General features: G+C 38.5%; 1 protein-coding gene across 1 annotated transcript; it reads left to right on the forward strand.

The window, feature by feature from the left end:
* The first annotated feature begins 3,552 nt into the window (after positions 1-3,552).
* Positions 3,553-11,839, forward strand: LOC124878909. The gene is made up of 6 exons (XM_047383091.1): positions 3,553-3,761; positions 6,333-6,478; positions 10,712-10,776; positions 11,145-11,309; positions 11,393-11,497; positions 11,576-11,839. The coding sequence occupies exons 1-6, from the start codon at positions 3,645-3,647 to the stop codon at positions 11,620-11,622; spliced, it is 645 nt and encodes a 214-aa protein (XP_047239047.1). The 5' UTR covers positions 3,553-3,644; the 3' UTR covers positions 11,623-11,839.
* The last annotated feature ends 2,787 nt before the right edge of the window (positions 11,840-14,626 follow it).

Genomic DNA, 14,626 nt, shown 5'->3' on the forward strand with positions numbered 1-14,626 from the left:
AAATCACCAAAACATAATACACCAGAATTTTCTTGTGTCTGAACCTGTTAGGTGCCACCTCAAAACCATTTCCAAGCAATGCAACAGCCATACCCTGTAATTAATGTGTGGAGAAATCTCAAGAAGGGTTCAGTTTAAGACATAAGGCATTAAAGTTTTCTTATTGAGCCTGTCAAACATCTCTAACATGCAGGAACTGCCTAACATTCTGCTGAAAATCCTCTTTGTTGGTGTTCTCAGCTTTGTTTCTCAGGGAGGATCCAGATTGTTGCTGTGAAAAACTTAACTCTCAATGCAACAGTTTGGGATCAAATTCAATTCAATTCAAAGATACTTTATTGATCCCCGAGGGGAAATTAGAATTCCAGTACAACCCATCCAAACATACATCATGACACAAGACAAGGGGGGGACGGGTCACCGAGGCTTTGCTGCCCACTCACAGGCGCTGCCCTTGCTAGATGAGAAAAGAGGCCACATTAGGTAAGTAGAGGTAAAAAATCATATTTCACACTTTATCCTTAGCAGGATACAGTTTGAGATTGCAAAAAACCTCAGCACAAAGAAGCAACAAGTTTACAAAACAACATCATGCCGGGAACGGTGAAGGCGATGTTAGGGGGTGCATATGTTTATCTTGAGCATGTGTGTGTGTGCAAGTGAGTGTGTGCAAGTAAGTCCATGAAGCGCTGTCACAGAGGCCATTGTCCTTGATGGTACGTTGGAATGTTCATCAACCGGCCACAAAGTTCTGAGCAGGTCCACAGATGTCCACAGAGAAGGGAGGGGGCAGAGGGAGCAGAACGTCATGTTTACATAACTTCCAGGAGAGGTTGAAGAATGCCAGCCATCAAGGCCGTGCAGGGGAGCCAGATTCAGAAAAACAATAATTATTTGGGTTAGGTTGACTCTTAATTTTCCGTCAGTCTTGAGAGTCTCGCTGGTGCTTCTCAAAGGCGAATCCAAACAGCCAAATTCCTGGTCTTTCGCCAGATCCAAGCGAACAACTTTCTCCAAGATTTATCCCATTTCACCCCTGAATCCAGGAACCGCAACCTGCCTGCGATCCTAAGGATCACATCCAGTCTGCGATTCAGCTCACATAACATCTCAGTCTGAGTGCTGATCGCCCTGAAGATCCCATCATACATGCCAGGCAGCCTCACAATTGCCAGAACAGCTGCTGACGTTTTCCGAATTTCTCGACTCCAAAAAGCAGAAATCCTGATATCAAACATCCAATTATGTACATCATCATCATCATTTTTCTGCAGTCCAGAGTACTCTGATCCAGTGAGTCTAAAGACACCATGTGGGCTAGACCAAAACAGATGTTTTTAAACTGGAAAAAATGTAAAGACCATTCTCCACCAGCCTGCATATTAGGTGTTGTTTTGGATATTTGACTCCATTTTACTCCTGGTGTCTCTCAGAAGAAAGTGTTTTCCAAAACTGTGTTCTGACCTTTTGATCCCTGTAGGATAATACGTACACAGAGTGAAGTAATGTTTATCTGTCTGGACAAAACCTGAACAATTGCCTTTTTTAAATAAAATTTCATGTGAAATATTTACTCAATGATTCACATCTGTGGAGACAATAATAATAATAGCGTTTTTGCCCTAAATGTGACAAATGTTGCCAAATCCTACTAAATAATTAAAGTTTTGACACATCTTTTTCTCATCTTCCTTGTGCCAGTACAATTTTGCACTGTGACAGTCCATTGATGCACCTTTCAGAGTGAAGCTGAATAATGAATGAGACAAAGTCTCCTTTGAACATGCTCCTACAGTTTTATCTCTACAGAAATCTTTTTACCTCTAACCGAAGAAAATTTGCACACAATGTAAATCTATTAGTCAGCGTAATTGTACTTTTTCCCCTCAACAACTTCCAAATGCCCGGAAAACTCCAAGGTGCCACATAAAGTGTAGTATAAAACTAGGGCTGCAACCACTTATAACAGGGGTTCAAGCTTTGTTTGTAAGTCTGGCCTTTGGCACCTCTCTCTATGTGCCCAGCTAACCCAGCCCATCTCCTACTGGTTGTCTGTCAGTTGTACTCCAATAAAAGTTGCCAGATGCAGAAAAGGTTTCTGCACAAAAGTTTTTTTTTAAAACAGCACATTAGGGTTTGCACGTTCTTTAAAAATCTGCTCGTGAGATGTTAATTATCTTTGTTATTAGCACAAGCTGCACTGTGGCACAGTTCTAAGCATTGTTGCCTTCCAGAAGTGCTTTTAAATCTGCTTGTACTTTTTCATTTATAAGCCAATACTTTGACCAATCATTAGCATTTTGAAGATCTGGCTCAGAGCATTAGCCTGAATGTACTTTGTTTCATAAAAATCTATTTAGCCATTTTTGCAAGACAGACTTCTCCAGCATTGCACCACCTATCAGTGAAATTGTTTCATGCACAGTTCTAACTTGACATATGGGCTTCATCCAAGTATATCTTACAATGTGTGGGATGTTAGCAATGAACTATTTAGCAAGCAATAAAACATTTACTTGCATAAGGGTTGTCATACTCAAGCTTGAGAAATTGTTCCTTCAAACCTTTTTAAGCTTGTTGGAATCATAGATGTTGCATGCAAAGTCATTGTGAAAATGATAAAATTTTGATTATGATAATTAGCCATGTAGAAAAGCAAAATATTGCCAAAAATTGGTGAGACCTAGCCCATGTGAAGCACAGTCATCTAGGGATGATTGTGTCCATGCAACTTTTTAGTCTGTGTCACCAAGCATTTAGAAGTTAAAAGCCAAAATGTGCTATCTTTGATTACATGACAAACTATATTTGACCATGAGGCCATCTGTAAAGGAATATCTTCATTTTACAAAAAACATAGAGAGCTACAAAAAATAGAGTTTAACATAGAGAGTTAAGAAAAAACACTCTTTGAGTTGTCATTATGCTCCCTGTTTACTTTTTATGACACAGAGTACATAGATTTCTCACTAACATGCAGGAATCCCTTGGTTAAACTATACATAATTTAAGTCTGGGTTCCTGTACTTGATAAAATAGAAAGATTTCAGTATTTAAATATTAATTTTAGTTCTGCATTAATCTCACCACCTAAACTCACAACTAATGGACATGTGATAATCAGCAGCTTCTCTTGCCTTTGTTTTGCTCACAAACCCATTTGTTAAATTCAGACTCAACTTAGCAGCGGTTAAACATGAGGGTTAAACAAAGTTGTTGTGGAGTTTGACTTCTGATCCAGAAGCCTTTCTCTGTGCAGATTAGAACTCGATACAAAGGCCTCCGCTGCGCAACATGGAGTGCATGTTGTAAGTTTGGAAGTCCTTGGTTTCCAAAGTCAGTCAAACAAAAAAGCAAATGATTGACACAAAACCCACAAAATGTCACAAGGTCCAAACCTTTAATCACCAGAGATGATCAGTTTGTTGTTGTTTTTTTTTTTTTATTTTACTGAAAAAAAGGAAACGACGGCACAAAAAAACAGTTCTTACACAACAGCTGGAAAGTCCACGGACTTGTTACGCCATCAGGTTGTATAAAATTAAAGCAGCTCACTGGATAAGTGGCTTTAAATCTGTTAAAGCAGATGGAACGTTATTGACTGCGTCTTTCCTTCAGATTTCCTCTGAAGCTAATCCATCATTATGAACATGTGGCTCAGCACTCTGCTCTTTGCCTCGTTGCTTCTGACCAGCTCAGCTCTTACAACTGAAGAATGCCAGCCGCTGGTTTCACCCATCTCTCTGGCCGACCCGTCCGTGGTAAAGACCTTCTCTCATGTATTCAATTACGAATAATACAAATTTGTATTCTGGATTTACTCATTCAGCTCCTACTGCAATAACAATATCTGCCCTCATTGTCTTAGGTGTATACTTTTTACATTTCCATGGCTAAGTTTTGTATTTTTGTTAAATACAATAACAACATTTAGTGTGAAAAGGTTTTATGTTATGATTCTTATCACAGAGTGTCCTGGAAATCTGTTTGAAAACCAGAAATACAATGACTCTCAAAAATGTACACACCCCTGTTAAAGTGCTTGGTTTTTGTGATGTAAAAAAACAGACCATTATAAATGTTTTTAATGGTTTTTCAACCTTAAATATAATAGATATCCCGTATAACTCGACTGTAAAACAAACTAATTTGTTTAAAGACAGAAAACAAAATAAAGAAGGTGCAATAAGCTGGTTGCATAAGTGTGCACACACACACCATGAACTAAAACTCTGTTGAACCTCCTTTGATTCCATTTCATCGTAATTCTACTGTAGTTGGAGTCGTTTGGCTTGGCATCTCTAGAGTTCCCATTCTATCTAGCAAAGAAATCTCCAAATCCATCATATTTTGAGGACGTCTCTTGTCCACGACCTTCTTCTGAAGACTTTCCATACCCCTTTTCCAACACGTTTCGGAGCTCGTTCTAGTTCCCGTACGTGTGATGCGTATTTCTACCAACAAAAAGAGGTTCCAGGATGATTACTCTGGTTCAGCTCGGGAACCACGGAATACCTGAATTTCTACACAAACCGCAACGTCACTGCCGAAGCTGCAGACAATAGAAGCGACAAGTACAGAGGCGCACACAAAGAATGTGCCATATAAATACTATTTATGTTTGCAAAAACACACTAATCATGCATTGTATAACTATTGCTTAATTTTTTCTCTCAGATACTGCAATGCAAAGGAAAACATTGAACTTACCATTGTTCTTATCCTTCTCTTATTCCGTATTTAATGTTGATGCTTTTTTTTTTGGATTAGATGGAACATTGTGTACAGCTCAGCAACCTCCACTGTCTCACTATCACCATTTCCCCCTGCGTTGTGTAACGGCGACTGTTAATGACTCATGCTGTTCCCAAAACTGGTGGAAACACACATTGGTACTCAAAAAAACACCAAAGTCCGAAACACCCGGAACTGAACCGGTTCAAGAATGACAATTCCTTCGGTGGAAAAACGCTACCGGAGATTTTCTGTCAAATTTAGTTCTGGACTGTGGCTGGGTGTTTGGAAAGCTTTGTTTATCTCTCAGGAAGTCATTTTGTTGTGGATTTGAATAGATGGTTGGACTTACTGCGTGGCCAAAAAAACGAAATCCCTTTTCATCTACAGCTTTAAAGCCGAGAACTGAAGCTTTGGGCCAAAAATGAATATTATTTGGAACGATTCATAACTTCATCCACCTTCACAAAAAACTTCAGTTCTGTCTGGAGGAAAGCAACCCTTGAGCATGACGATGCCACTATCATATTTCGCTATAGCGTGTTCTTTTGGCATGAAATTTTGTTTTAGTGTCAAAAACTGCATTGATAAATATAGCCCATCTGTTCAAGTTTGGGCTATATCAAGTTTCATAGGAACATAACACATCCTCCCACAAGGTTTTGGAAGATTTTAGTCAGGCCTTGATGTTCTCTTTGAAATAAAATTATTCTGTCTTGTTTTTTCAATATTTTCTCCTTATGCCATAATGTGTACACATACCCTGCAATTGTTTTGGTCTAGACAAATGACAAATATAGCAGATTGTTATCTTAAGGAGAACACAACCAGCACTTCTTAGAGAAATCCTGCGGCTCCTTCAGCGTTGCTGTTGGCAACCTTCCAGACCAGTTTGAGTCTCATTTTTTCACCAGCTCTGAAAACATGTCCAATGTTTGTGATATCAAGGTTTTTCAATGTTTTCAAATGAGCAAATATCAGGAAAATCCAACAAGAACAGCTAAAGTCAATAACATTGGATGTAGCAACTGACTCAAAAGGTGCTAAATAAAATTATATATTTAAGGTTGTGCCTGTTGTGCAGTGTGGGATTGTTTGTGAAACAAAGGCAAATACACAATAGTGTGACCAGGGATTGACTTGTGTGTCTACTTTAAAATATAGGAAATGCAATGCATAAAATTTTAGAAATGTTTTTTTTAAGTTAGAAGGAAAGTGTGAAATGTTTTAGGCGTTGTAATCCTTATTTTTGCTAAATTCTTTGTAAAGTTCTTACAATCCAGTCAAGCAATGGCTGTCAGCTCCTCATGAAACATTTGTCCCAGCAGGATTTCAAGAAAGAAATTTTTTTTGAAATGCTTTTGATACAAAACCTTTATCCGACATTCTGAAACAAAAAATGTTCATGGTTATGCTTATTCAAATTATAGTTCCTTCACTTACTGTAAGCTAATCAGCAGACTTTTACCATCTTCAAACAATAAAACACGACAAATATTTAAGATAAAGTCAGTTATCTCCTTATATCTCCAATAATTTCTATGAACGCATGTTTAATGGATGGTCTGACAAGTAACCAACTTCCTCTTTGTTTGCAGATGTACGGAAAAATGAATTTACTTGCGGGTTACACGGATCATGACTTTTATAGACTCATGTTGAAGATAACCGAGAGCTCCTGGGTGAACAGTACAGCGTCGCCGGCAGGCAACGCTCATGTTGTTATGGAACAGGCAAGCAAGATGTAAGTTCACTGTACAAATACGCATCTACTACATAAAAAGAAAAGCATAACAAAGTTAGAGAAATAAATAATGTGATAAAAATACATAACAAGCAAATGAATAAAAATTGTATTCTATATTCTATATTCTATATTTATTTGCACCGATTTTTTGTGGAGACGAGGTTTTTTCCAGACTTCTGATGATTAATAAGTGGTTGAAAAAAACGTGCTACCACACCTGTGAACTTCATCGACAACTTTAATATTTTTTGGGATAAAAAGACAACTCTTCAAGCAAGATGGTTTCTGTTTGAACAAGCCAGACGCCAGACGTCTCGCATCTCTTCTATTCAGTAAATAATCCGCCAGCAGCTTCGACCTTCAACAGAGAACATGGAGTATCAACAACAATGAAAACTCTGCCTCCAACAGCTCCAGCAGAAACAATCAACCAGTTGGCTGAGAAAGAGAGGTCATCACAAAAGGTCTCCCCGTCGAAATCCACAGGAGAAGTGGACCCCCCCATTATACCCCCATCCCCCCAAACCCAGACCCAGACCGACACCCCCGGTAAACCCCCCCTCACCCCAGACCCAGACCGCACAGAACTCTCCCATCTCCCCACTGAGCCCGCTTTTTGCTTTACTGGATTCTGATAACATGAAAGGAGCTTTTAAAATCGGGACCCAAATGGCTCTGACATCTTCTCCATTCAACACCCCCCGTGGCCGAGGCCCTGCTACTAAACCAACATTTTCCAAATGCCGCAGACCTCCACCACCTCCTAATCTATCTCCTCCTAATCAGGACCTTCAAATCACTTCTCTGTGATACAGTCTGGGCCCCAGTGGTAACTATCAGAAATGAGCATGTCCAGGAAAAACCTGGGCCCCTAATAGGAGATAGTTGTAAAATCTCTGTGCTTATACGTGACAGAAAGAACAAAGCCAAAAGGATAAGAGACAGTAATAAACAATCAAAAAAAGCCATAAACTGTCAGGTACAACCAGACACAGAGTTAATATCAGCAATTAAGTCATATAAACTGGCTTTATTGAACCTTAGATCTGTCAGGAAAATCATTTTTAATTAATGACTTCATTATTGACCACGATCTTGATGTTATGTTTTTAACAGAAACATCGTTACATGAATTTAATGAAGCTCCCATTCTGATAGAGGCGATGCCTCCAAACTACAATATTCTTTGTGAGAGCAGACAGCAAAGAAAAGGTGGAGGGGTGGCCACTTTATTTAAAGATTTACTAAAGTGTAAAAAAGTATTTCTGGGCAAATTTGACTCTTTTGAATATTTGGCTCTCCAGGTAAAGAGCCCAGTCCGAACCATGTTCTTGAATATTTACAGGCCTCCTAAGTCCAAAACAAACTTTATCAGTGATTTTAATGAGCTTTTATCTGTGATATGTGTTGACTATGACTGTTTAATTATTGTGGGAGACTTCAAGATTCACATGGACAATCCTGAAGACAATAGATCTATGTGACACTCTTAGAAATGTTGGTTTGACTCAACATGTTAAACAGCAAACACACAAACAGGGACATATTTTGGACTTGATCATCACTAAGGGTCTAAACATTTCCAAGGTGTCTGTAACTGATGTTGCTCTATCTGACCACTTTTCTGTTATCTTTGAAAGCATCATCTGCAATGACTCAGTTTGCCAAAGAGACATGATAAGAAAACGCATCTTTAAGGACGGTGCTGCTGAAACATTTAACCAGATTTACTCTTCTACCTCCACTTTGCCCTGTAACACTGTAGATGAGCTGGTAGAAAACTTTCATTCTAAAATCTCGGATATCATTGATTCAATTGCTCCAATTAAAGTGAAAGTCGTTTTGGGAAGAAAATGTCTCCATGGAGAAGTGCTCCACCAGTCAGAAGGGAAAAAAAGGAGTGTTGAAAAGCTGAACGCAGGTGGAGAAAGACTGGACTCCAGATTCACTATATTATCTATAAAGAGAGAGTTTACAGATATAACCTACAACTGAAAAATGCAAGAGAATCTTTCTTTTCTGAGATCATCAGCAAAAACATTAACAATGCTCTTGCATTATTTGCCACGGTCGACAGGTTAACAAACGCTCCTGTAACTGTTGCATCTGAACTCCACTCTACCAGGGCCTGCAATGAATTTGCTAAATTCTTTACTGAAAAAACCCAAAAGATCAGAGAGGCAGTCAGAACATCCACATCAACTCCAGAACCAATGTTGTCTCCAACTAGAACTGATTTTGACAAAATTTCCCAATTTCACCAAATAAACTGCAAAATCTTAGAAGAAATCGTACAGCAACTGAGCTCTTCTTCCTGCTGTCTCGATCTTTTACCCACAGCTTTGCTTGAGAAAGCTTTTCCTGTAATAACATCTGATTTAACACAAATAATAAACACGTCCCTTTTGTCAGGTGTTTTCCCCCAGGCCCTAAAAACAGCAATTATCAAACCTCTATTGAAAAAGAGCAACTTGGACAAGCTGCTACTACAGAACTACAGGCCTATATCAAACCTCCCCTTCATCAGTAAGATAATTGAAAAAGCTGTGTTCCAACAGTTAAACAACTTCCTAACAATGACCAGCCGCTTTGATGTCTTCCAGTCAGGCTTCCTGCTCACCACAGTACAGAGACTGCTCTTGTCAAGGTGTTCAATGACATCCGTATAAATGCAGACTGTGGAAGAACCACAGTGCTGGTATTATTGGATCTTAGTGCAGCATTCGACACTGTTGATCACTCCATTTTATTAGAGCGCCTGGAAAATTGGGTCGGCCTTTCTGGTACAGCACTCAACTGGTTTAAATCCTACTTGAAGGACAGGGACATTTTTGTGTCAGTAGGTAACTTTACATCAGAGACCACAAAAATCACATTTGGCGTTCCCCAAGGGTCCATCTTAGGGCCCCTTCTATTCAATATCTACATGCTCCCCCTAACTCAGATTTTAATAAACAACAACGTAAGTTATCATAACTATGCAGACGACACACAGCTATACGTTACCATGTCACCAGGTGACTATGAACCCATTCAAGCGCTGGGTAAATGCTTAGAAGAAATCAATGCATGGATGGGCTTAAATTTTCTTCAGCTGAATCAAACCAAAACTGAAGTAATAATCTTTGGACCAAAGGAAGAGCGTTTAAAAGTTAGCACACAGCTTCAGTTAATACAGCTAGAAACCACCAGTCAGGCTCGAAACTTGGGTGTAGTGATGGACTCAGACCTGAACCTTCAGAGGCACATAAAGGTAGTAACAAGGTCGGCCTTCTATCACCTAAAGAACATCTCCAGGATTAAAGGATTAATGTCTCAGCAGGACCTTGAAAAACTAATTCATGCGTTCATCTTTAGTAGAATTGATTACTGCAACAGTGTCTTCACAGGTCTGCCTAAAAAGTCGATCAGACAGCTGCAGTTGATCCAGAACGCTGCTGCCCGCATCCTCACTAGAACTATGAAAGTGGAGCACATCACCCCGGTTCTAAAGTCCCTACACTGGCTCCCTGTAGCTCAGAGAATAGACTTTAAAATACTTCTGTTAGTCTATAAATCACTGAATGGCTTAGCACCAAAATACATTACAGACATGTTGTCAGTGTATCAACCACCCAGACCTCTCAGATCTTCTGGCTCAAATCTACTCTACATACCAAGAACCAGAACCAAACATGGAGAAGCAGCTTTTAGTTCTTATGTTCCACTAATCTGGAATAAACTGCCAGAAAACTGTAAAACGCCAAAACCCTAAGTTGCTTTAAATCAAGATTAAAAACTTATTTGTTTAGAGTGGCCTTTGACTGGGCCATCTAGGCATGATTAGTTGCATTTTCAGTCCAATTTTCCTTTCATTTTCTTGTCCATCATTCTATTCTCTTTATTTTATTTAACCTTTTTAAATTACCTCTGTAGTTTGATTTTATCATTTGATTTGTTTTTCTGTGTCTGTATCTGTGTTTATTTGCTTTGTGATTGTATTGTAATTGTATGTACAGCGCTTTGAGTGTCTCGTTGCTGAAAAGCGCTATATAAATAAACATACCTTACCTTACCTATAATAAAATTTGACTTTGCAGAGATCAGTCTAGTCTTATGGATCTTTAAAAGTAGTCCCAGTTTCACATGAACTCAAAAGCTTTTTAAACAACTTTCCAATGAACATTAGATGACTCTGAAAATTGCTTCTTAATGTTGTGAATTTACTTTTTTTCCCAATATTTTTGCCAGGAACGGAACCTGCATTAAATACGCACTTACCATGAAGATAGAGGGCGACACCATAAAAGCCTCACGTATGTTATCCTATCTGATCTGTTAAAAAGAGTCAAAAATCCTGCTGGAGAGGTTTTCCTGTAGCTGGTCAGTTGCAATTCAGTAGTTTCAAATTGAAGCACTCGAGGATGATTTCACATCTGTTTTTTTAAGAAAAATCTAATTGATCTAACTAACACCTTTTATTTATAATTTTCCATAATTTTTTATCCATATTTTTACTGATTTTCATTTTTAAATAATACATATTGATGATGTGGTCAGTCAGCTTTTTGGTTTGACTAATTTAGCATCCGTTGAGTAATTCTGATTCATTTGAGGTGTTTAAGAAATGTTCCAGTCTGTTATCTTATTCATGTTTTTCCATTTTTTTTGTGTTTATACCCAGAACTTAACATGACGTCTGAATTTCAAGTGCTCCCGAGCTGTGATGGCTGCTTGGTCTTCATGATAAACAACACTGCCAAAAACATCAAAAATCTCCTTCACGTCATGAAATTGAGCAACCTGGAATTGCCTGAGGAAATCAGTGCTCGCTCTCTGTACATTTTAGGTTAGAGGAAACCAGTCAATCACCTAAAATATCTTAATTTTCTTCCAAAGCATAATTTCCATTTTTGTTTTTCTGGTTTCCAGGCAAAGGCCAGACCCTGACGGAGTCAGATTTGGAGCATTTTAAGAAGCAGGCGAGCTGCCTCGGCTTCTCTGGAGAACTAGACTTCCTCTTCAATCCTGAGAAAGGTACGTAGCTTTGAGGTTTCTCTGCTCTATAGTTAAATCACAATGAACTGCTCATGTTGCTTCTGTCTCTTTCTGCAGATTTATGCAAAGAAGACGAAGGCATCAGGTTGCCTTTTTCTGAGTAGATGAGACGTTTGCAGGGATGCCCTCCACCTACAGCTAATTTGCAGAATGCCAAAAGTCAAAATGTGTCTTCCTAACACAACATGCACTTTTAAGAGAGAAAAATAGGTGAAACAAGGAAAATTAAACTGATCAATAAATTTGTAATCTTTGTGCTCGTGCAACTGTGTTACCCCCAATCCCCCTCCCCATAAAAGGAATAAAAAACACTTTAAGAAAGCATGTGTTCTTTTTTCAGATGCCTAAGAGTGCTTTTCCATTGGTGATTCTGCAAATAAAAGACTAAAAAGAAAAATTATTAGAATAATTTTAAATGGTACATAATTACAGAGATGTTTTTTGTGCTGCACCACATTTCGTAATATTTGTATTCCTTGAATATTTCTATTAACATCTAATTTATAAAAGCAGAAAATGCATGTATACAGTTCATACCAGATATTTATATACACTGTATAAAAAGACATAATCTTTTCTCTTACTATATGATATTCCCTTGTTTTGGGTCGATTAGGATAACGAGAATTATTTCTAATTGCTAAATGCCAGAATAATAAGAGAGAGAGAGTAGAGGTAAAACTGCCTATTGAAGAATGAATACACATCTTTTCTGCTCACCCCACATATTTTCTGTGATATTAAGATCAGGCTTTTGTAATGGTCTCTCCAAAACACAGAGTTTGTTGTCCTAAATTTACTTTGTGGCTTATTCTGCTTTTGCTGTGGCACATTGTTCATTTTGAAGAACTTTCTGGGTGACATCTTGTAATGTTGACATAATGTTCTTCCCTATTGATGTAATCTATTTTTGTGAAGGGCACCACTCCCTCCTGCATCAAAAACATCCACAGAAAACATGAAGCTGCCATCCAGGCACTTCATAGTCGAAATTGTGTTCTCAGGCTTGCAAGCTTCCTTTTTTTTCCTCCTTCAAATGTAACAATGATTATTACCAAACATTTACAATTAAGTTTCATCACACCACCAGACATGTCTCCAAAAACAAGGTCTTTGTACCTGATGGGACAAACTGGCTTTGACGTTCCTCCTCTCTGCGTGGCCTTCAGACCCATGTCAGTACAGGACTTGTTACAATCTTACCAGCTTCAGCCAGCATGTTCACATTGTCTTTTGCAGTTGTTCTGGGGCTGATATGCACATTTTGCAACAAAACGTGTTCCCTGGGACACTGAAATGTCTCCCTTTTGGAGAGTATGATGGCTGGACATTCCGATCGTGTTTATACTAGCATATAATTGTTTAACCAGATGAATGTGGCACCATCAGCCATCTGAAATTTGTTCCTAATGATGAACCAGACTGCGGGAGGTCAACAGTTCTCTTCCAGATGTTATTGAAGTGTGTTTGAGAGGTTGCCTTGAGATGCATCTACCGACGTGCCTCTAATTAACTCAAATGCAGTGAATTTAGCTGTGAGAAGCTCACAAAGCTATGAACTATGTAGTATCTGAAGAATGTGTATAAGTTGTCATTGTTTAGTTTAAATCATGTTTATGTCTGAAGTTCTACTATAGTTAAGATGATTCCTATGATTGCTTTTTTAGTGTGAAAAAGTGTTTGTGGAAGGTGAAGGAATGCGATCTGGAGTGGATCACTCTCTGGACATGACAAGCTTATACCATATTTGGGAATGACTACACTTTCAGGTTGATGTCTGTAAGAATTGGCTGAACCAATTCCCGCTTTTTGCTTGTAGGAATGTGAGTTGTAAATAAAAGGCTGGTGCAAGGACTTCTTCCTTTGTGAAAAGGAAGTCGCTGTTCAGCAGAGGACGGTCTCACCCTTGCAAGTCAAACTTACTTGGTTCACCTTGTGTCTTATTTTACACTTGTCTGTGTTTATCAGCTTTCTAACTCTAACAAAATCAAATGTCAAAGGTTTTTGGTTTCACCAAAATGAACTGTGTGGTTTTAGACAGCCTGTTCTTCTGTGTAGTATAATATTTTTACCACTTGATGTATGAGTGGCTCACAAATAATAATAATAATTTTTTACGTCTACACAGTTATATTCCCGCACTAAAAACATTGTAAAAGTTCCTTTGTGTCACAGAAAATGTAATTTTTCACAGTTTACTCACAGCTTTTGCCACAGTGGTCCGCCATGTCTTTTACCATGTCCGCCATAGCAAAAGAAGGACACATTTGTCGGCCGCATTTGACAGACCTTCCGCGCCGCGCGTGACATAATCGGCCCACAAGTATGGACTTGGAAGGATCCAGCCCCTGAATTGGGACACACCCTCGGTCTGCACAAGGATCCTCCTTCTTCCTGTTTATTGACCGATAGTAGAGGAGCTGGAGAAAAGAAGGCAGCGCTCCTCATTTGCATAATGAAGGAGAAATGCATACGGTAAGGGAAATAGAGAGACGAGGAAATGTAAAAAGAACAAAGGCATGTGTAAGGAAAAGGAAAAAGAAAATATATACATTTCTTAATGAAAACGCATGTCTAAGGAAAAGGAAAAGAAAAAATATACATTTCTTAATTAAAACGCTTGTCTAAGGAAAAGGAAAAGAAAATATATACATTCCTTGATGAAAACGCATTTCTAAGGAAAAGGAAAAACAAAATATATATATTTCTGCTTTTATTTTTAATTTTGTCAGGATCAGTCCTCCATAAAAGACCTCCAGAGTTATCCCTGGCACAGCTCCAGCTTGCTTTATCAGTTTGTTACATTGTTTTTATCCTTAAACTGATGCTGTTACAACAAAGCACTTTGCACTGTTTATCACAAAGATATTAAAGAATGTATTACCATGTATTCTTGAAGACATTTTGCTCTTTTTTTTCTTTAGAGTCACATTTTTAGTCCACCATTTTGTCCAAAATGGACATCAGTGCCTCTTGTCTTACAGTGGAAACTGCATTTGATTTCTAATCCTTTTAATGCCCAAAGCACTCCTGTTCACATCCTGTTAGAGCTTATTGCTGACATTTAATAAAACAAAGTGGTCGGGGGCCCTTTATTAGGGGCCATCC

The sequence above is a fragment of the Girardinichthys multiradiatus genome, chromosome 13 (genome assembly GCF_021462225.1).
Source record: "Girardinichthys multiradiatus isolate DD_20200921_A chromosome 13, DD_fGirMul_XY1, whole genome shotgun sequence".
Taxonomy (NCBI): domain Eukaryota; kingdom Metazoa; phylum Chordata; class Actinopteri; order Cyprinodontiformes; family Goodeidae; genus Girardinichthys; species Girardinichthys multiradiatus.

Coding starts and splice junctions, on each gene's coding strand:
- LOC124878909 (XM_047383091.1), top strand. CDS start 3,645: ATGAACATGTGGCTCAGCACTCTGCTCTTTGCCTCGTTGCTTCTGACC. Junction 3,762..6,332: donor CTCTGGCCGACCCGTCCGTG/GTAAAGACCTTC, acceptor CTTTGTTTGCAG/ATGTACGGAAAAATGAATTT. Junction 11,498..11,575: donor CCTCTTCAATCCTGAGAAAG/GTACGTAGCTTT, acceptor CTCTTTCTGCAG/ATTTATGCAAAGAAGACGAA.